The sequence below is a fragment of the Calonectris borealis genome, chromosome Z (genome assembly GCF_964195595.1).
Source record: "Calonectris borealis chromosome Z, bCalBor7.hap1.2, whole genome shotgun sequence".
Classification (NCBI taxonomy): Eukaryota; Metazoa; Chordata; class Aves; order Procellariiformes; family Procellariidae; genus Calonectris; species Calonectris borealis.
The window spans coordinates 5,076,879-5,097,577 of NC_134352.1; the positions used below are offsets into that span (position 1 = coordinate 5,076,879).

A 20,699-nucleotide genomic window follows, 5' to 3' on the forward strand; every position below is an offset into this window, starting at 1 on the left:
GAGCACAGTGATGTGCACGTTTCCAGAAAAGTTTCCAATTAGCTGTTCCTAAATCCGAGGCAGCAGTGCTCCAGGCTGTCACAAAAAGGCTCCGTAAGACAAGGTCTTAAAGAGATGGATCTTCTTTAGAGAGGCGCATCTTTAGCTTTCACTTTCAATTACCTGGAAGGCTCATGAACGCATGCAAAAAGAATTGCTCATTCATATTAATGACCCGTATGTACATTTACTTTTTTTTTTCCCCATCCTGCCACAGTTTCAGGCAACAGTAATAGCTTTGGTTAACTGCAAAGCCCAATTTAGTCAAATATCAGCGCTGACTGGTGCAGCAGGCTAAAGGCTACCAGGTTTTCTCTTCCTCAAGGATGAGATTTTTATAATTGTCTTTACAAAAGTATATTTAGTCCAGAATTATGGAGCAATTTTTTCTGTTACACTTAGTCTAAAGAACCCTCAAGCAATTCTGAATTCTAATGGTGTCATCAAAGTTTTAGAAAAAAAGAAACAAAATGTCAAACCAGACTCTTTCCTCTCAACCCTCCCCTTCCACCACCTGTCGTAATTTTTACACGCACCATTTTTTCACCAGCAAGTTGCATTTCCACATTTTGTTGCTGGCCCTTAAAGGTTTAGTTAGGTTCTCAGCAACACTATTTATACACTGACATTTTTCAAAGAGCTGCATGCTCAACATAGCTAATGCAAAAAGTGGCACAACCACAGAAAAGAACTCAATATTATTAATGGAATACTGAAAGAGAAAACGGAACAGTGGATCACATTAATTCTGGCAAAGACTATTATTTTAAACTCATATAAATGCAAGTCAAACTTAGCGAGTGTATCATCCTAGAGAGCAACTAACATTTATCTTCTTGCTAGAATCAGAGCAAACAAAAGCTGGTTAGGAAGGTGGTCAGAGGTTGGTGTTCACAGTTTGCAGGAACAGGCCATTAGCACAGCTGCCTCTGATAAAACCTATGGATACAGCAAAGGAGGGGCATTTCTACCTTTATGTTTTATTTAATTGAAACGATTAATTGCATGCATTCCCATCTGTACCATAAGGTTGCTGTCTCTTTATCTGGATCTGCCATAAACCCATCAATGCTGTTCTGAAGTCTGTGTTTCCAGTACCATATACCCACGGAAACTTACAGCAGTCCTCCCATTTTTCTGCTTATGTCTTTTAGTGATAATTGAAGATGTAATTACAATACCTATAACAATAAATTAACATGTCATTGTGTTCCTCTGATACCTATTCCAATTTCCAGTTAAACAATCCAGAGAATTAATCTATTTTGCCCCACTCTACGTATTTTCATGCATGATTACATGTACTTCTTATGGCTTTTTAATGTACCCCACTGAGGTGAGAACAGGCAGGAATAGCACTGGACAGCCGGATTGTATCCCAGCTCTGCTGTAACTTAGTGGGTGTATCATTTGACCTTTTTGTAACTTTATTTTCTTGTTCATGAAATTGAAAACAATCAATGTCTTTTACACGGAAGCAACAAAGTTAGTGATCTCATTCTTTCTTTTTTTTTCCCCCTTAGCAATTGCATTTAGTATTTTAAATAATAGTCACCAATATCGCTACACTGAGATTCTGGAAATCAGCCAAGGTAATGAAATGCAATGTATACATGACCTTTACCTTTAAAGAATAAAAATAATTTTCATGTGTTAGCCTGTGCAATGCTGTCCAAGCTGTCATCTACTGCTTATGTTCAACAAGAACGGCTGCTAATTTGGTTGTCATGACAACTACATCTCTACTTTCGTATTTTCTTCCTCAAGCCCAATTTGTTTATAAACCTCTAAATTATTTCATGTTCCTATGTTAACCTCAAACAGAAATAAAAATCTCAGGCGAGCAAAACACCCAAAAAGGAAAAGAGTAGCTGACAACTTATATTAGAAAAGATTTTGAATTTTTACTATTTAATTAGTAGCAAAAAGATTTTTATGTAATTTTCATAAGTAACTCATACTCTAATTATTGTATAGGGCAACATATAACTTCAAATGGTCATCAACAACTTAATTTAAAGCAAGAAAAAACTTAGCCCAGGTTTCTCTTGTACCAATATGCAATCTATTATGTAAGGGTTGCCCACGATGTTTCAGAAGCGTGCTTCATCAAATCCAGTATCCTATGTCCAATGTGGGTTAATACCAGATGCTTCAAGGCACAACCGAACAAAACCTAGAATTTCTGTTTCTTTAGGAAAAAAAAATCTAATGCCCATTGTTCTCTGAAAACTGGATCTGAAAAGGATACATTGTAAAATTAATTGCTGAACAGAAATTCTAGAAATAATTGCTTTGAAAAAACAATATTTTTCATCAGATCAAAATATTTACCCCACTTAATGTAACTGAACACAAGTCCTTCGTTCCCCCCTCCCAGTCAATACTAAATCTCATTCCTATAGGGCAGTGTATTGCTTTGTGAAGGAGCAGTTAAAAGTCGGTGCTCCATCTTCCCCCTTTTAAAACAAACAAACAAACAAACAAACAAACAAGACCTCCTTAGCTCCCTAACCCACTGCAGAAGTCACAGCTTGGAGTTGTGAACAGTGAATTCTTGTCATGGGGACTAGTAATATTTTTCAGCTTTGAGAGGATAGCTTTTTCCTCTCATTCTTTGCTAAACTAAAGAGTTCTTCATGTTGAAACCTTTCCATACCTGAAACCATCATGTTTTTTTTGTGTCCTTCAGTATTCTATCTGGGTAGAATAAGAAAATCCCACCTGGTGTTCAAGGAATGACATACCACTTGTACGTATACAACGGCATTGTGATTTCTGCAATTACGGTTTCCATCCCTTTCTGTAGAAGAGGTTAACGTCCTCCTTGCCTTTTTGATTGCCACTGTACACTGAGCAGAAGTTTTTGTTCAGCAGTCCGCAATGGCATCTTCTGCTAGAGCGGTCATGATTCATTCAGGATACATCACCTCCACGAGAGTTAAAATTGCCCCACTATCACCTTGCAGTTGTCAACGCTGAATTTTATCTATCAGGTAGTTTAAGAATTAGCGCTCTCTGTACATCTCTGAGATACATAATATAAACACGTAGAGCAAATACATTTGGAGGGTTGCTTTGCCATCCTATTTGTGTCAAACATTCACCATTTGTTATTTCTAAAAATTTCTAACCTCTGATACACTCCCTCTTCCTCTCTCCATCGAAATACTTCATTTGATAGCCTCAGAGCACTTTGTAAAGATTTTGTGAATGTTCAGCTGTGTTTATGAAATGAGACAAAGTAATGTTCCAAAGACAGAAAGATCCCCAAACTGGAAGCATTCCAAATATTAAAACATAAGGACATCTAAATCATGTCTGCTTAGATTTAACTGAGAAACTGCTTGAAGACTACTGATATCTAACATAATTAAAATGCTGAAATGTGAACTTCTCTGGAAACAAAGTCAAACCACTTTGAGTTTGAGCCAAAATAGAATTTGTGAAGGGGAAAATTACAGCAAGAAAACTGGAAAAAAATTAGGGACCATAAAAGATTTTCCTTAAAATTGGCACCTAGCAAGCAAAAAACAAGATTCACACAGATGTGTTATTTCCCAGACGTCCTTTAACTACCATCTTGTTTCCTTTGTACAGTTTTAATGATAGAGAAGCACCACTTATATCAAGACTGTGTTTTATTTTTCTATCTGTTGTTTTTTCAATTGATTTATCTTCTACCAAGTCAAGGTGCCCTAAAGGGAACCCAAAAGCCTATTTTAAAAATGAGTATTTCATTGGGTATTCAGACTATTGGATATTTTTTTTAAAGTTATTTTATCCACAGCATTGCTCCCTGAGACCAGCATAAGGTTTCCCATCAGAGGTCTGCCCTAGCATTTTGCTGCCATGGATAGGTTTTACATCCTGTGGAGCAAGGAATGGAAAAGAATTGAGAGATACCATAAACAGTGGTTAGTAATAAGTGTATTTAAAAAAATCTACCAGAGTTTCTCTGGTTTTCCTATTTAGCAGTCAATAAGCAAGTGAAAGAGTGGGAGGACTTAAATAAGAAACCATAGAATGGGTAAAACAGAGAAGACTAAAACCAAAATAATTTTGGGAGTAGCATTAGGAAAAAAAAAAAAAAAAGGTTGAAGAGGGAAGGTTCTAGGCTCTGACATACGCTCCTAAAATCAAGTCTGAATATAAGCAGTGATCTTCTTGTAACAGCAGAGAAACAAATACAATCTGGAGTTGTGCCTCTGTGAAATTAAACACTGTCGAACATATGATATTAATGAGGAGCCACATATCTCTCGATGACAACCAGTATCTTCCAGCCAAGCAACCAAATGAAGAGTTTTAGACTTTGCTTTATTGAACAGTGATGAGATTATAGAAAATCTGGTAGTAAAAAATGCCTTTGGGTAAAATGCAGCCTGTCCCGGTTTGCATTAATAGAAAGATAGATCAAAACAGATCTGTTAATGTGTTTCCATTACAGAAGTGAAAGTTTTGAAAACCTGAAGGGAACCAATTACTTAAGTCAGACAGAGAACTGATGGACTTGATAATTGATAGGGCTTGAAAATTACTGAAAACTGCCCAAGCAAGTCATGTAGAGAAATAGTCCAAATCTGAAGAGACTAATTACAGCTTTGGCAGCATGTAAGAATAACACAGAGTTGCAATGAATGGAGAATATGGCTACTCATTTTGAAACTTACAGTGTGCAGGTGTTATATTAAAAATACAAGCCAACAACTGGATAACTATACAGATCAATATCAGCAAGTGTACTTAATCTGTACTCAAGAAATCTTGAAAGAATTAACTGAGCAGATTAGTTTAAAAAGGCTACAAAATTGTACTAAGCTTAAAGAAAGATTAAATAATAATGGGACACCACGAACATGGATTTATCGAATGATAGTTTATGACTAACATGATACATTTAGTCAGCTATCTTATCCAAAGCAGGACTGATGTGGCTTAATTTTTGTATGACTCTTACTGGCACACAAAGAATGGGAGCGTACAGTAGGTGACAGCTGGAAGACAACCATCAGCACAGCGGAGGTTCAGATCATCCCCCAGAGTATGCCTTACAGTTGCAGTAATAGAAATTAAGTAAAACAGCAGGAGGTGAAAGGTTATGGTTATTGTGATTCACATCAGTAATTTTTGTAAGTTGGTGGCAGGGTTGGAAACAGGGTCATCATTTGAAAAATTCCTATAACTAATAGACCCCAGGACCTCTCTGCTCCTAAATGTCTATGATCTATCAAAGTAACGACACTGTGAAAAAAGATGATTACAGTTTTAGAATACATCACGAGAGAAGAAAGTCTCTAGCATTTAATCTAAAAGTAAGTGTTTTAAGTTTAACCATCCATGCTCAAAAATATATTTAAATAGAAAAAGTACAGAAAAGGGGATGATAGTCAGAAAGGAGACTTTATTTTAAGCAGGTTGAAGGAACCGGTTTGCCTAGCTCACAAGATAAATGTTCACAGATGATGCTTACTCTTTTCAAATACATCAAGGATTTGGGAGTAAGGGGGAAAATTAACAAAAAAATCCCAAACCAAAACAAGTTATTTAAGAACGAACACAGTGAGCTAGGTACAAATAAATACACAGTGGAAGTTACATTTGTAATCCAAGAGAAATGTGATTCTCTGACAGGCCTCCACTAGGACTTGCCGTGTGCAACAGACATTTGACTTGCTTATCTGCAACAGGAGGCAAATGAGACTTTGTCACCTGAGATCTCCCACTTTGATTTTTGCATAAAAAGGGTATAAAAAGTTTCTTTTTTTTATAGTACCCAAGTTCCTCCAGGAAATCCCAATGCCTAGACCAAGAAATTGACATCTTTTCTGGATTCCCTAGATGTCTCAGCACGCTGTTCCCATATCACCTACAGTGCACACACACTGTTTGCTCTATGACACACACTAAGTCTCTGTTGAGAGACATTACTCTGCAGAGAGAAAATACACACATTTACAGTAAGAAACAAATTATACCATATATCTGTCACAGCCATAAGGCATTCTTACTACCTGAACCCATTATAGTTTGGGATCTTTCCTCTGAATCTTGATTTCTCCTTTATCACTTTTCTGCAGCCTTTGCTGGTCCTTCGATCAAAATCACCATGCTTCGTTAAGCTTCTTTTTAGCTCTACTGAAAAAGTTACAGCAACAGACAACATTATTTTCTTTTGTTCCATGCTCAGGCCCTTCAAACACTAGTCATTACCATTTTAAAGGCACGCTTAGAAAAAGAAATGCGGCACCCAAAAGCTACTCTGTTACAAACAGTATTTTATTGCTCCTATATACACTTCTGCTTATGGTATTTGATGACAAACCAGCATTCGTATAGATTTGAACTATACCAACAGAACCTGAACTTCTGTGAAGCAACAATTCAGTTCATGGACTGACAGATGTTGCAAGTCACATTAAATGCTCTGTGCCACAGCAGAAGGGCTCGTTTTAGGGGAAAAAAGTAAACTAGAAAAACTCACTGAAGGCAAGCAACTCAGAATACTTACCACTTAACAGCATTAGTTGCAAGGGTGAAGTAACCAATACTGGGTTATGCCAGTACTTTTCATAGCCTGCATCTTTAGCCAACGAGGGGGTTGCAACAAAACTGGATGTGGAAACAACTTTCTACTCATGCTGTTAACAGGGCCGCTAATTTAAACATCCGACTCTCACATCCAAGTTGGTAGAAGCATCCCGACAGCATTCTTCACGGCTCCTACACTACCTTTAATTACACGGGCCCCAATGTTAGGCATGACCCTGCGCTAAGACTACAGCTACAAACTGAAAGTTATCAATTCTTTAAAAAGAGCTAGAAATTTGCAGCAATAGCAGAGTCTTGATAAACTATAGAACACTATCAATACTTTTTCTGGTCAGAGTTGTAGTTATTGCTGCTGTACTTGTTTTTCAGGATACCTCATCTGAGCCTGAAGCCTAACAAAATCTGCGGGGTAAGGCACATTCCTGCTCAGAGCAACAGTAACACAGCACACTACGGAGACCTAGTGACAGCAGCTCTTTAGAACACAGTGTGGAAGCAAAGCCAAATAAAGCGTTCTCAACTGATCAACCCAAAATACTGAAGATAAAAATTCTGCAGCATGGATTATGGTGACAGTATATACACTGTGAGGCTCACTGGTTGCAATCTATTCCAGGTGATTATTCTGTGAGTAGTCTGAAAAGTATTTAAGATGACCGCATAGCTTAGTAAAGCTATTTTGACATCTACCCAGCTAAAAATGTTAAGCCCAACTTCAGTTTTGAAATTTGTTTTTTCCAACCCTCTATTTTTAAAAGTCAAGACAATTAGTGTTTAGTTTAATGTCAATATCCTGCAATTTGAAGACACTCTCATATACACCAGTTGTCAAAAGCACTTCAGGAGTTTCACAAAATACACAGCCCAAGACCTTCAGATTTAAGATTTTATTTAGACACATCCAGCATGGCACACAACTGCAGTGATCCGTTTCCCATTGAAAGATGATTTGTAGAAGACTTCAACTCTGCAAGAAAAAAAAAAATGAATTAACAAATTAAGAACTCTGTGTTACCCTCGAATCTAGAAAAGCTATAAGGATGTGCTTTAACTAAAATTTTCATGGGGTTTATTCCATCCACCACACGCTTTTGTAGCAGAGGCCTTGACTTACATGAAACCATACAGTTCTTAAATGCTTAAGTTCAGTACAAGTCTCATGTTTTTTTTTTTTCTCCTTAGTCCAGAGAGCCAAAACCATCATACTGGCAAAGGAATTACACAGATGACTTCACAATTTGTTCCAATGATGAGATTCCAGTGAGGATTGTTATTTCCTTTCAAGAACTACTTGGGGCATTCCAGCTCCTCAAAAAGATTTATTGTTCCTCAGATTATAGAATTGACAATACCAGGTACTTCCAAAGTGGAATCAGATCACGATAAATTGAAGTGGTCTTTCAACTGGAAACGGCATGCTTGCACAGTCTGAACTATGTCTGAGGCTTGCTTTGCCTATTAGGATCATCAGCAAACATCAATTAAAATCACTTCTGCTGCTAATGGCCTTATTTTAAGTGCACTTTATCCCATAAATGGTTAGGAACATTGTATGTAGACTGTGAGATTGTTTTGACATGGTTGAACTGAAGTTCAAGAAATCTTGTTTTCCACTGAGTTTTAACTGGCACATCAGAAAGCGTTTACAGTATCACAGTTTCTCATACTGTTTTGTTCACATCACACATGCCAGTTCAGATTACATGAAATGTAGCTTTATGTTTCCTCAAAGAAGAAGATAGACATGGTTTTGGTTATAGTTATTATCCAAATCAAATCAGTAGCACTCTTCTGCCAGTTAGCCCAGCTGTAGACTATCAAGAAGCTGCAGTCAGATGTGTGGCCTTTGGGGCCAAAGTTCCCAAGTCAATGAGAGTGCAGCAGCCCCGTGAAGCGAACTTAAACCTATTCATTATTTCAGTGTAGATAAAACCGCAGACCACAACTGCAAGCACCTGGACTGCTAAAGGCTGAAAACTTGTAATAATGGTTTTAGATGAGGTCTGATTCTTTAAAGCTCAGTTTTGATCACAGATTCCACTATGCTATGAAATCTAACATAATCAGTTACCCAGTTAGCGCAATTACAGCCTGTCCTCTTCATTTCTTAAGAAGCTGGTGTCTGACTATAACAAAAGGGGCGACAAATCCACTTCCAAAGAATCCACACATTAGTGCGAGTAATCGCCATTTGTTGTCCACAGAAAATGGAAGGTTCTAGAAGAGAAAAACAAATTTTAGTTTTGCAATTAATACAGTAATCACTTCCTCATTGACTTGCAAATGGTGAGAAGCTCAGAGCACTAACAGGTGGAGTCCAACTGACAAGATAAATATTCAGTCTCAAAACAATTTCCCTTCCTCTCAAAGAAAGAAACACAATAATCAGAATAATAGTTTGGATGTGACTTCTGGAGGTCATTTTGCCCACTCTTCCCTTCTCCCCCCAATTCAAAGCAGGGCCAGTTTGCTGAAGGCCTCGTCCAGTCAAGTATAAACGTCCCTGTAGATACAGGCCCCACAACCTCTCCAGGCAACCTGTTCTGACATTTAAGTACCTTCATTGTGAAGATTTTCTTTGTGTTCATTAGGTATGTAAAATTAATTTTTAGATGTAGGACTTAGGAGAACACGTTAAGCACAAGGTACATCAGAAAGCGTTTACAGTATCATTGTTGCCCCTCATACTGCAATGCTCATCATCTGTACCACTGAAACAGAAGGTTGTAGGGAAGGACACTGAAGTCATTTGCACCAGTTTGCTTTCCTGAGGCCGTTACAGCAGTTCTACAAGACCCCAGAGCCCACCTGGAGAACTGGCAACAGTCCAGTCATTACCCTGCTCCTCACAACGGCGTCCAGTTCGCTAGGGCCTTAGAACCCGATGACGTGCAAAACCCTTCACGGGGGCTCATGGAGCGAGGAGCTCACCTTGAGCCTGCGCCTCATCCCGCTGCCTTCGGCGAGCCAGGGTGGGCCCGCGCTGCGGCTCCAACGACCCCCTTACGCTTACCGTCTCTCCAGTAACTCCCGACTTTCCCCCATCCCTCGCCCAGGAGCTGCGGCGGGGCTCGCCCCCGAGCTGGACCTGCCGCAGGCTGCCCGTGGGCCGGGCGGGCGCCGCCAGCGCAGTGTCCTTCAGGGACACGTTTCTCCCCCTCCCGCTCCCCCTCAGAGAGCCATCACCCTCCCCCGCGGCGAGCCATTACCCTCCCTCCTCCTCCAACCCCCCCGCTACGCCATCCCCTCCCCCGAGCCCGGCCGCAGGCCCCTTCCCTTCCCGCGACCTTCAGGCCACGCCGCAGCGGGCCCGGGGCCTCCTTCCGCACGTTACCTTTCCAGGACCGTCCTCATAGTGGCTCCTGCGAAGGGCGGAGGTGGTAAACCTGCGGACACCGGCAGCCAGCATGGTACCGACAGGGCAGCCCAGCGACCCTCTCCCGGGCACGACCTTCCCGCAGCACGGCCGGCGCCTTCTGGGAGCGGGAGGCGGGGCCGGAAGGGGGGGGAAACAGCCGTGTCCCCGGGCATGATGGGAGTTGTAGTGCCGCGCCGAGCTGCCTGGTCACGTGGTCCCGAGCCGCGGCCTGCGATTGGGCGCGCTCCGCGCCTCAGAGACGGGAGCGTCCCGTCGGTCTCCACCCCCGCCCGCCATTTTGTCGGCTGCCCGGCGTTTCCGCGCCCGTGGCGGGGGCGGGGCCCTTCCCTCAGCTGCGGCCGGGGAAATGGCAACGCGCTCTATAGAGGCGGTAAAAGAGTTCACACGTGAGAAAAGGCAGCGAAAGTAATTACGACAGTGGGAGTGAAAAGCAAATAACCACCCCTTGTTACCTGAGGCTAATCTTGCCAATAGTACAGGTCGGCTTGTGAAGTAGAGATCCTGCATCTTCGCTTCTTTGTAGGGTGGCACAGCGGTGGAGGCGTGAGTTGAAATGCGTGCATAATCTCTACAGTGCTACAGAAATAGGGGTCACTGGGCGTCTATTTAGCTGATGGCCATGGTTTTAAAAACTGTAAGAGTCCAATGAATATGGCAAGTCAAATGGTGAAGATTTTTGTGGTACTGCCAACTTTCATGAATATATTCTGGCATAGTCTTTTGTCAGAGGTACACTTCAAAGAAACTTTGACAATATAGAGAAAAAAAACCCCACACCACCGTTAATGATTGGAAAAGGAATAATAAGAAACCCCACTGAGTTGTTTCTAAAATTATAGTATCTAACTGTTTCTTACATACAGTATTTTAAACAAAAACTCTATTTTATTTTACTTCAGTAAAAGAGGAGTTTGATGCTGCCATCTCTGTGTTGCAGGAAAATAATTTCTAAGTAGCCTTTCTTCATAGTTATGTAGTATCTAAGGGATGATTTTTATGCTCACCAACATGACACTAACCAAGGCAGGTTGAAAGAACTGCGAATTTGAGCAGCTAGACATAATTAAATTAGCTTTTATTTAGAAAATATATTTTGGAAAATAGAGTAATTACAAACAATAAGGAGTTATCATTACAGATTGTTTTGAGTGGCAAAGTCTATTCAAGCAGAAGACAAAAGCCACATGAAACAACAGTGTTTTTTGCATATTTAAAGTGTATCAAATGAAAGCAGTCAAATAAAGTGGAATTAAGTGCAAAGATTCATTTAATTTTCATGAAGAATTTTATAAATTGGAAAGCAATAATAGAAATGAATAATAAAATGAATTTGCACTAGGTGCACTTATAAACACTTCAAAAACAGCTATGGGAGTAACCAATAGATTTGGACTGGAGTGCTTTCCCACACCTGAGTTTTAATGTCAGTAAATTAAACTGCCAGCAAAATGCAGCAATAACTTTTTATACTTCTGAGTTCAGCACTTCCTGAAGCTGGAGGACAATCTTAATTCATTCAGGTGCAATTTTCTGGGACTTTTCATGGAATAATGTAACTCTTTAATTGTTCTAGATTCAGGGTGTTTAGCTCCATAATTCTAATTGAATGCCATGTAAAAACAGGAATCCTCAGCAACTTTTTTGAACCAAAATGCTTTTTTTCCATAGTGTTTTGTTGACTGTACTGGGACAAGCCAACTGGAATTTTGAGTCAGGTAGTCCTCATCCACGTGTATGTTGATGTCTTCATGAGCACTTCAAGAGGTTTATAATGCTGGCCTTCTCATTATGGAAACAAAATCAATACCCCCATCCCAGGGTTATATTTATACATATATCTGCTTGTTCTAGCATTGTTATAATCTCTGCTAAAATGTCCTGTACAGATTACAGTTTCACAAACCTGTAGTTTTCCTTGGAAACTGTCAATAAATGGGTATTATATTTACCATGCAAGGAAATTTTAAGTGGGAGCTTAGCCTAATCTGTAATTCAGCTATTCATCATAGCTTTCTCTTAGAAGTTTTATGTGAGTGTCATTTGGTCCTGTGTATTTTTTGGTGCTTATTTTGTCCATAGATACACCGTAGCCTGTTCATGCGGATCATGTTCTGTCCCCCTGACAAAAAAAGATTGTGACATGCAACCTAAATAGGTTTCTTCCACAGTAAATATCACTGCAAAGAATCCATTTAAGCCTGTCTGAAAACAGCCTTGTTTCTGGGTGCTTCTTTATTCCTTGACCATTAATAGGTAATATAGAACTCTAGGGCACCTTTTTCCCCTCTTTGTAGATTTAGTTGCAATTCCTGTAGCTAGTTGTTTTTCGGATTTTTTTTCCTTCATCTAGTTATATTTTTAATTTTATGTGTCAAAGTTTACAATTCTTTTTCTTTCTTCATTTGCTAATTCTTAAATCTATTGGAGGATGCTTTCCTGTTTGTGTTAACTTCCCTTGCTGTTTAGGCAGCCAGGCCTCTTTTTTTCTCTCTTTTTCAAGCCTTTCCTAATTGGAATTAATAGTGTAGTGGTGCTCTGCTTCCTGTATGGCAGTCTGCTTTATCATCTTTTTAACAAGTGTTCGCATTTTAATGTAGGTCTTCTATTCCTGTAGTGGATTTTATGGTGTTTGTTGCTGCTGAAGAGATCTGAATATACATATAAAGATCCATGTAACACAGTGGCACTTCAGTGGTGAGATTTTGTACCAGATGAAGATCTTTCATGTTATTCAGGACCAAGTGAATAGTTCATTTTCTTCTTGTGATCTCCTAGCCACCTGATTCGCAAAGCAATTGGCGATATGGTTTAAAAATTTCTTCTCTGCTTCTCTGCTTAACATTTTTGCTCAGTCTACTCAGGGATAATTTTAGTCACTCAGTGGAATTGCAGTTCTTGTCCTAATGCTATTGTAAATTTTTTCAGCATACCACAGCTGGTGTTGCCCTCCTGCTGGGGAGAGTGGTGTCACAGTACTTCATTGCTGCTACTGGGCTTGGACCTGCCACCCATACAGATTTTGTGTTATGCAATAAGGCTATTAATTATAAAGACAGGTACTAAGCAGCATGTAGTAGAGACTATTACCCCACCAGTGGCACAGTTTACTTGCTGTCTTTCCTATGTATATTGAATCCTGGTACTACAGTGTTTTGTTGATTGACTTAATTCTGTTAAGTTTCTGATAGGCTGAAGTGTCATTGTTTCCTTTTTAGGGCTATGTTGCATATTTCCACACAGATTAATGTTAGAAGGGACAAAAGCAGTAAATTCAGTATCTTGACTTTCAGATAATCCAGAAATCTTCTGGATTGACTCTTACAGTGATATAGTTACAGGCTTACATTAGCAATAGTAGTTTATTCCTTGAACTGATGGTTTGCGAATGTTTTCTATGTAGACAGAAATAGAGATCTGTAGGAAGATATGATAGAGAGGGTAGATCTTCAGGGGCAGGAGTTACCCATTTTACAGCTGGAGAAGAAATTTGTACAAACGCTCATATCTGTTCTCCTTCAAAGTATAAACTAGGAAATGAAGTATGCCAGTCCAGGCATTTGAGAAAACCATGCAGGAAGAGTTTAGTGAAGCAGACTCAATTGCCGTCGTTTGGAATTTTGGCAAAGAAATGAAAGATAATATCTTCTAAATTATTAGAAATATGATGTACAGTAATTATAATGAGGATAATAAGGCAGCAGGGCAGATTATTACAGGAGATGGTAAATGCTCCACTGGGTGCTTTTGTAAAAAGACTGTCTAACTCGCACACAAATTGTGGGGCTTACAAAAGGAATTACTGGGTGAAATTCCCTGGCCTGTGTTATGCGGAGGTTCAGAACAGATGATTATAATGGTACCTTCTGGCTTTTAAATCTATGACTCTTTGAATCTAGGCTTTTTCAAATACAGCTTTTTATATCTACAATTCTTTCTTCCTTTAAAAAACCTGTTACTATAATTGCTTAGATTTGCCAGGTTATCTTCTTCATCTTTAATAATATATTACATTTTACTGCTTGTGAATATGACTTGGTGATGAATTCTTTCAGGTACTGCTTTCTCACTGCTACTCATTTTTCTCCACAAAGAACGTTCCTCTTCTTGAACTGTAAGGCAAAAATATAAATAAGAAAAAACCCAGGTAACTAAAGAAGATAATGCTTAATATCTATCTTTTGTGATCTTGATGAAAGAAAGAAGCATAGAAAGCTTAGTGGACATTTTGGCAAAATACTCTGGGCCATACAGGGCTATCCGTTTCCAAGCTAATCATGCCAATCACTGAGATACAATGATAGAACCAAGATACAAGTCAAGCTGACTTTTTCAATCCTGTTTTATGAGTGAAGGAAACAGTTGGTTTTTAAAGACTGAATTATATGTGGTGAAGTTCAGATGTATGTACCTCATGAGAACTTTTTAATAGCATAAACTCCCTGAATTCTTTAGTAGTGTCAAGAACAGAGGTTTTGGGAGACAAAACAACTATCATATAAGATATGAAGATACTGTTTTTCTGCAGAAAATATCCTATCTATTTGCTGGCAAAATAAATTATTTTGTGGAGCAGTTAAAATTAGGAGTTAACCTCCCTTAGGTCACAAGGTCAGGTATTAACCACAAGATTAAGCAATTGTTAAATGCTAATTAACAAGGGCAAAGGCTGAATAGAAGCTGTAAGAGGCATTATATGATGGATATTAGTTACATATTTTTAGCAAAACTATGGGTTAACAGAAATAGCTCTAATAGAAATAGGGTAATTTGTCAGTGTCTCAGTCTCATTTCACAATTGTAGAAGTACGTCTTTCATAACAATATAGCTTGCCTTGTATATGACAGGTCTTTTTTTGTCAGCAGTGAGTGTTCTGAAATGTAAAAATATGTTATAAATAAAAAATAAACAGAGAACAATATTGAAAATAACATGGGGATCATCAACCGAAAAAGTAGTGTTAGTATGTTGAAGCATCTGTATTTAACACAATGAAAGGCTGAAAACCTAGAAATGAAAGAATACAGAGAATGTTAGTTTAAAAGAATTCTTACTTTAAGAAGATACTTTCTTTGCTTCCAAAGAGCCCACCTAAGTCACTGGAAAATGAAATAGAGTAGTAAGAGGAATTGTCCAGTGGAAACAGTTATAGCGCTGTTGTAGACGTGGATAGTATTAAGGATGCTTGTGGGAGAAGCTTCTTAGGAGAAGTAGTATCTTTTATTATTTTATTATGGATACAGCTGTTAAAACCAGCTAAGCTTCCAAATGTGCAAGCCTTCCTTGAGGTGTGAAATTGATGGAGTTTCAAAGGTAAATACAGACTGAAAATAACTCTCGGAAGGCATAGTTCAAAGGACACTTTTCCCTCCCCCCCCAGGTTTTTTTTTAAGTGGATCAGTTCACAGATCCAGTTCATTATGTAGTTGCACAAAAACTTGTGCTGGCCCACAGAAAGGTGTGGAGCAGTTGTAACAATAAAAAGGTGGAAATGGAGGCATAGACTTAATGCTTTTCTTGGCAGCAACATCAGTTTATGTTGGGAAAAAGAGCTTGTCCAACTACAGCTTTAGTGCTGAATACTTATATATAATTTGGGATTAGGGCATGAGAAAATTATTACATGCGACAAATCAAATTCTTTCCCAAGTCCCCGATTTCTAATGCCTGGTGCATTTAGGAATTTTAGTTCCCAGGATCATCCTTGATGGTATTCAAGATAAGATGTTACTGTGGTAGATGTTACAATATTTTGCAATTTTATAAGCAGATTTCAATTTATCATGATATGTTATAAGCAAGAGGATAAGATCATTGGAGATTTATTTTTTGTATTGTAATATCTTTATGTCCAAAAGTCTTCCTGACACTCCACTGCAAGCTTTCTTCTTTGTCTTTTTGTCAGCCGCTGTTGACAAACACTGTTGACTGTCAGCTGTGTAATTAACATTATTAACATTTTACAGTTAACATGTTAACATATTAACAATTAACATATGCAGTTAGACTCACTGTTCTCAACCTGAATTGAAATACTATGATTTTTGCGTCTGTTTGAAACCTGAAGGAGGGCCTGTGCATCCCAATTTGGCCTGTTAGCTCCGGTTCTACCATTTGGTTTACAATTAGCATTGTAGGGAGAAGTAACACAGTACCTATGTAATTCATACTCTTAAATTATCATGACTACAAACGTGCTATAGGAACTTCTTTGCAGCGTTCCTGCTTGTTATACAGGGTAGTCAGTTGTAAGTACAGTAGTGTCAAATCTTTGTGAAAAACAGAGGTAATACAAAAAGATGGAATGTTACTCATAAAAGCAGGTTGAGCATAGCTGTAGCTGGATGTGCATAGTGACAAAATTACAATTTTGGAAATGTACCTAGATAAATTTATTTTCACCTTATGAGGAATATTTCAAAAATTGCTCCTTCATATAAATGATTCCCTATGGATGCGAGGTCTCATTTGTATGTACAAAAACACGTTTCACAAGCTGAAATGAGTGTCTGGCAATAATATTTTGCCCTGACAGAATTTTTTTTCATTAATCTCAAAGCACTTTGCAGCATTAATTAAATCTCACAAAAGTCCATATAAAATTGGTAATGGAAGGTTTATTATATGGAATCTATTTTAGAGGCTTCAGGAGAATACAGCACTTGCATAGTGAGTAAGAGCTACTTCGCATTATTTATTTTGTCTTGATGTCTTTCTCTAAAATGGAGTATGTAAAGCTCCTTATTTATTATCATAGACACCAAGACACATTTGGTTTATAATTACAGTGAGCAGCGTTATAAGTATTTGCATTTTGAACTATCTCATTGTAACAGGCATTGCTTGGTTGCTAAAATTTGTGTTTGAAAGAGCTTTTTTTGTGTACAGGAATACCTAGGAGCCCTGGAATCACCATGTTTACCCTAAACTTACTTGCAGGTGCAATACTGAATTTACATAGGTAGTAAAAGCCAAAAATGCCCTTATTTTTTCTGCCTTATTTGTGCTTATTTTTTATGTAGTTTAACATAGGATTTTTCTAATAAAACTCCTTTTTTTTTTTTTTTATCAGAGGGCTTTGAAGTCTTGCTGATTTCTCCAGCATCAGGGCAGCATGTGGTTGAAAATATCCAAGGGGGCAAAAAAGACCCCTCAAATTACAGTCGTTCTAATACACCTGTGATGTATACAATTTGCATACTTGTCAGATCGTTTTCTGCCAGTCTCCTTCTTTATGATTCTTTCGTCATGCACAACCATGTTTAATATATTTGTATTTCTGATTTTTTTTTTTAATTTGGTTTAGATAAATTGAGCCATTATGATCCCCTTTCTCACTGTAGAAGGAAGTCCTTTGTTTAAATGCATTGTGTGAATGGGAAGTTAGTCCTCTTATTGTTTCAGTTTTTTCATGTTTGTAGATTTTTCTATGGATATTTAGTTTCTAGCTGTCTAAGTTCAGAGCAATACACATAGACTGTCACCGTGACTTAGGAAAGTACTGAATAAAAGACTTACAGGTATCTTTGTTTAAAAAAAATAATTTTGAGAATGTGTTTTTTGTCCCTTAATCTTGGAGAGAAATGCTGTGGTGTAGAACTAATTTTAATAAATCAGTGTTATCAACAGGGAATTAGTTGCTTCCAAAACAATGATATGATAGATACTGTGAACATTTCCTAGAAAAATATATCCTTTACAGTAGGCTAAAATTTGTGATATATTGGGCTAACTGAACAGCCTGTTAAGAGTGCATAAATGCTGTTGAGTTTTGAAGGAGGTATTTAACCTATCTAGGAAGTTTTTTTTCTATGGATAGTTAAAAGCCTGAATTATATCCAAACTACCAAATCAAGAGGTTGATGTACAATGAATTGGTAAAGGCTTGTTTGTGTACACAAGCTTCTTACTTTATATGTGGTAAAGTGGTGACACATGCATAGCATGAATGCAATTATTATTGACAGAAAGAGGTGGCTTATATCAATGCAGGCATTCCTGTAGAGCATATTGAATTCTGTCAACAGTCTGTTTCACTTCCCTCCTTGTATACTTATGTGCAGGTTACAGCTTGTTCCAGTGTATGTATTTTAATTTAAAAAAACCCCATGCTTTTAAGCAAATTAGTGATAGCCATTTAGACACTATGTCTAAGATAAGCATTGGCAAATCTGAATAAGAGATCATAAAGAAAAATAGATTAAATTCCAAACATTTGGAGATTCTAACTTAAAAGTAGCTACTTTAGTACTTGGTGGTGAAGTATTGTACCAGGAGGAAGCTGGTCTTAAGAATAATCTCCAAAATTTTGCTCAGCTTCTTGGGTTTTTCGCATTACACAGGGGTGTTTTTTGTCTTGGCTTGCAACCTAAGTAAAGCCAATGTTATTGTGCTCTCTATGCATGTTTTTGTGCCTCCTTCGATAAGATTTGAACCCTCTGGCCACTTTCAAATACATTTGACAAAGGATACTAAGATACTAAGTTTCTGTAATTTCCATGAAAAGAGATGACCATGCATAGGAAAGAAAAATGCAGGAGCATTTGCCTAGTGCGGTAAGTGGTTTTGTTTTTTTTTTAGTCATGGTAGCCATGTGCTCTGGGTGATTACCTGAGGAGTTTGTTGGGCAAACAAACATTAGCCTTTCAGGGGTGTGTGAGGGGAATACACTTGGACTTGGCAGGGTGATCCCTTTGAACCTGACAAGGGGGGTTACAAAAGCAGTAGCTAAAGCAAGTGGAGTAGTTTGCAGTGAGCGTGTGTGTTGACAGACATATGCAGAGACTCATGTTAGTGCGGACTGTTTGTCCTGAGGTCTTTGGGTTTTTTGGTTTTGTTTTGGTTTTTTTTCCCCTCCTTTTTTTTTTTTCCCTTTCTCTGTTTTTAGTTGGTGTAATAAAGATAGAGTAGGAAAAAGGAGAGGCTAAACTGTTGTAAGCTTTGAAAATGTGTGTGGTTTTCTTGTTACTCAAAATCTTGCTGGCTGCTGAGTTTATGCCACAGTATGTGATGTGAATAATCACCTGCCAAAGGAGAATACGTTTGTTCACCTAACGTGAAAATAATGGGATTTAAAACTGCGTGAAGAAATTGAGAAGCTCACGGGTGAAGTTGGAAAGGATGTTGTAGTATCCACCCTCATTGTGAAAACCCTTATACTTTAAGCCTTATAGAAGGAGCATGGCCTGCTGAGAAGAAATTATCTAATCCTTTAGGTGTTACACACCCTCCAACCAATGCCAATATGCTTATGCACTGAGAATGGTTCTGCATGAGGACTGCTCAAGAATAGAGGAAGCAGGTAGTCAGAGCTGGAAACTCCGTTAGGCAGGTAGCTGGGAGGACTGGGACTGCCTGGAAACTTGGCTGCTACGAAGGTAGCAGACTTAATGAGAGCCTAAGGTTGCTTAGGTATGGAAGGGGAACTTGGCAGTCATGCACCATGTTGGTGCTAATGACACAGGGAAGAAGGTGAGCACCTGGGAGACTAAACTCGGGCTGCTAGGCAGGAGTCTGACTGACCAGGATCTTCATGATAGCGTTGTTTGAAATACCGCTTGTGCTGTGTGTGGGTCCTGGGAGGCAGATAGAGCTCTGGTGTTGTAATGCTTAGGTGAGGTAACAGTGTAAAGAGGAGACGCTAAGGCTGTTGGTTGTCATACAGGGACTGCAGTGTCATACAGGGACTGCATAACCTAGAGGTGGGATATCTAGGGAGTGACGTGCCAGGTGAAGTGCCATTTGCTTAAAGCTCAGTTCACCTCTAAACCTGGACTGATATTACTACATAATGTTTCAGGGAATAAGGGAAAAGACAGCTGCAATTGATTTGAATGGGAAGTCTGAAAACCTTAGTTGCTCACAGGTGCGTTGTCACTTGCTATTGATCAGTCAGCTAGTATTTCTGTGAGAAGACTGAATTTCAGAAGAAATACAGCAGTTAAAACAAAGGGAAATGAAGGTGGAAGGAGGATTTTTTTGTACTTTTTATGGAAAAAAAAATCTTTAACTATTAAAGATCAAATTGCATTTCTATAGCTTATTGGACCAATGCAATTACACCTCTACAATTGTTTTAAGTACTTTCACAGTACGCTTTCTGGACTGACATTGTCAGAAACTTGTAGTTAGTCATAAGGTAACTGTAGCTCTCTGTATTAACTTTCTTTCTCTAATAGCAGTAGATTGTTCAGCTGTTAAGCAAGTGTTGCTCTTATTTTTCTTGTTTATATGTTGTCAGACTATAATTCACTTGTGACAGTCCGTGCACAACCGCTTTTAACTGTATCTTTTACAAGGATGCCTGCCAGTGGAATTACTTCTGACTTGCCTTGATTAAAGAATAGTAGCTAGTGTTTCTAAAACCCATTCTGAGATACCTTAAGCAGATATGCCAGTGTTGACAGGAGGTGAAATTATGTAATTTTAATTTTGACATCACTGAGGATGTTAAAATAATTTATATCTTAGTTCCAGAGCTCAAAGCTGGAGCTTCCATCAGAGCCTGCTTCTACAAATGTTCTTTTGATCTGCAACATTTTTTTGAGGAAGGTGGTTAGTCCATCTACCAGCCGTCTTAAGGAGAAACAATGAACTGGCCTGCTCTATCTAGGGGCAAGTGAAACTCTTCTGACAACTCGTTGAAATATACTTTGATTCTGTGATGAGTCTGGTTGGGCTGTGTGCTTATGGTTACCCTCTGTACTAAGGGGCCTTAAGAGGACAAGGCTC

General features: G+C 38.6%; 1 protein-coding gene and 2 non-coding genes across 3 annotated transcripts; all 3 read right to left on the reverse strand.

The window, feature by feature from the left end:
- Positions 1-7,463: 7,463 nt before the first annotated feature.
- Positions 7,464-10,094, reverse strand: COX7C (cytochrome c oxidase subunit 7C). Its single transcript, XM_075136208.1, has 3 exons — positions 9,926-10,094; positions 8,663-8,808; positions 7,464-7,558 (listed from the first exon to the last, which is right to left on the reverse strand). Exons 1-2 carry the CDS (start codon positions 9,998-10,000, stop codon positions 8,692-8,694), a joined length of 192 nt encoding a protein of 63 aa, XP_074992309.1. The 5' UTR covers positions 10,001-10,094; the 3' UTR covers positions 7,464-7,558; positions 8,663-8,691.
- On the reverse strand, positions 8,220-8,281 carry LOC142076106 (small nucleolar RNA Z39). The gene has a single exon (XR_012671111.1). It is a non-coding gene; the product is annotated as a small nucleolar RNA Z39 (small nucleolar RNA).
- LOC142076107 (small nucleolar RNA Z39) lies at positions 9,238-9,300 on the reverse strand. The gene has a single exon (XR_012671112.1). It is a non-coding gene; the product is annotated as a small nucleolar RNA Z39 (small nucleolar RNA).
- Positions 10,095-20,699: the final 10,605 nt, after the last annotated feature.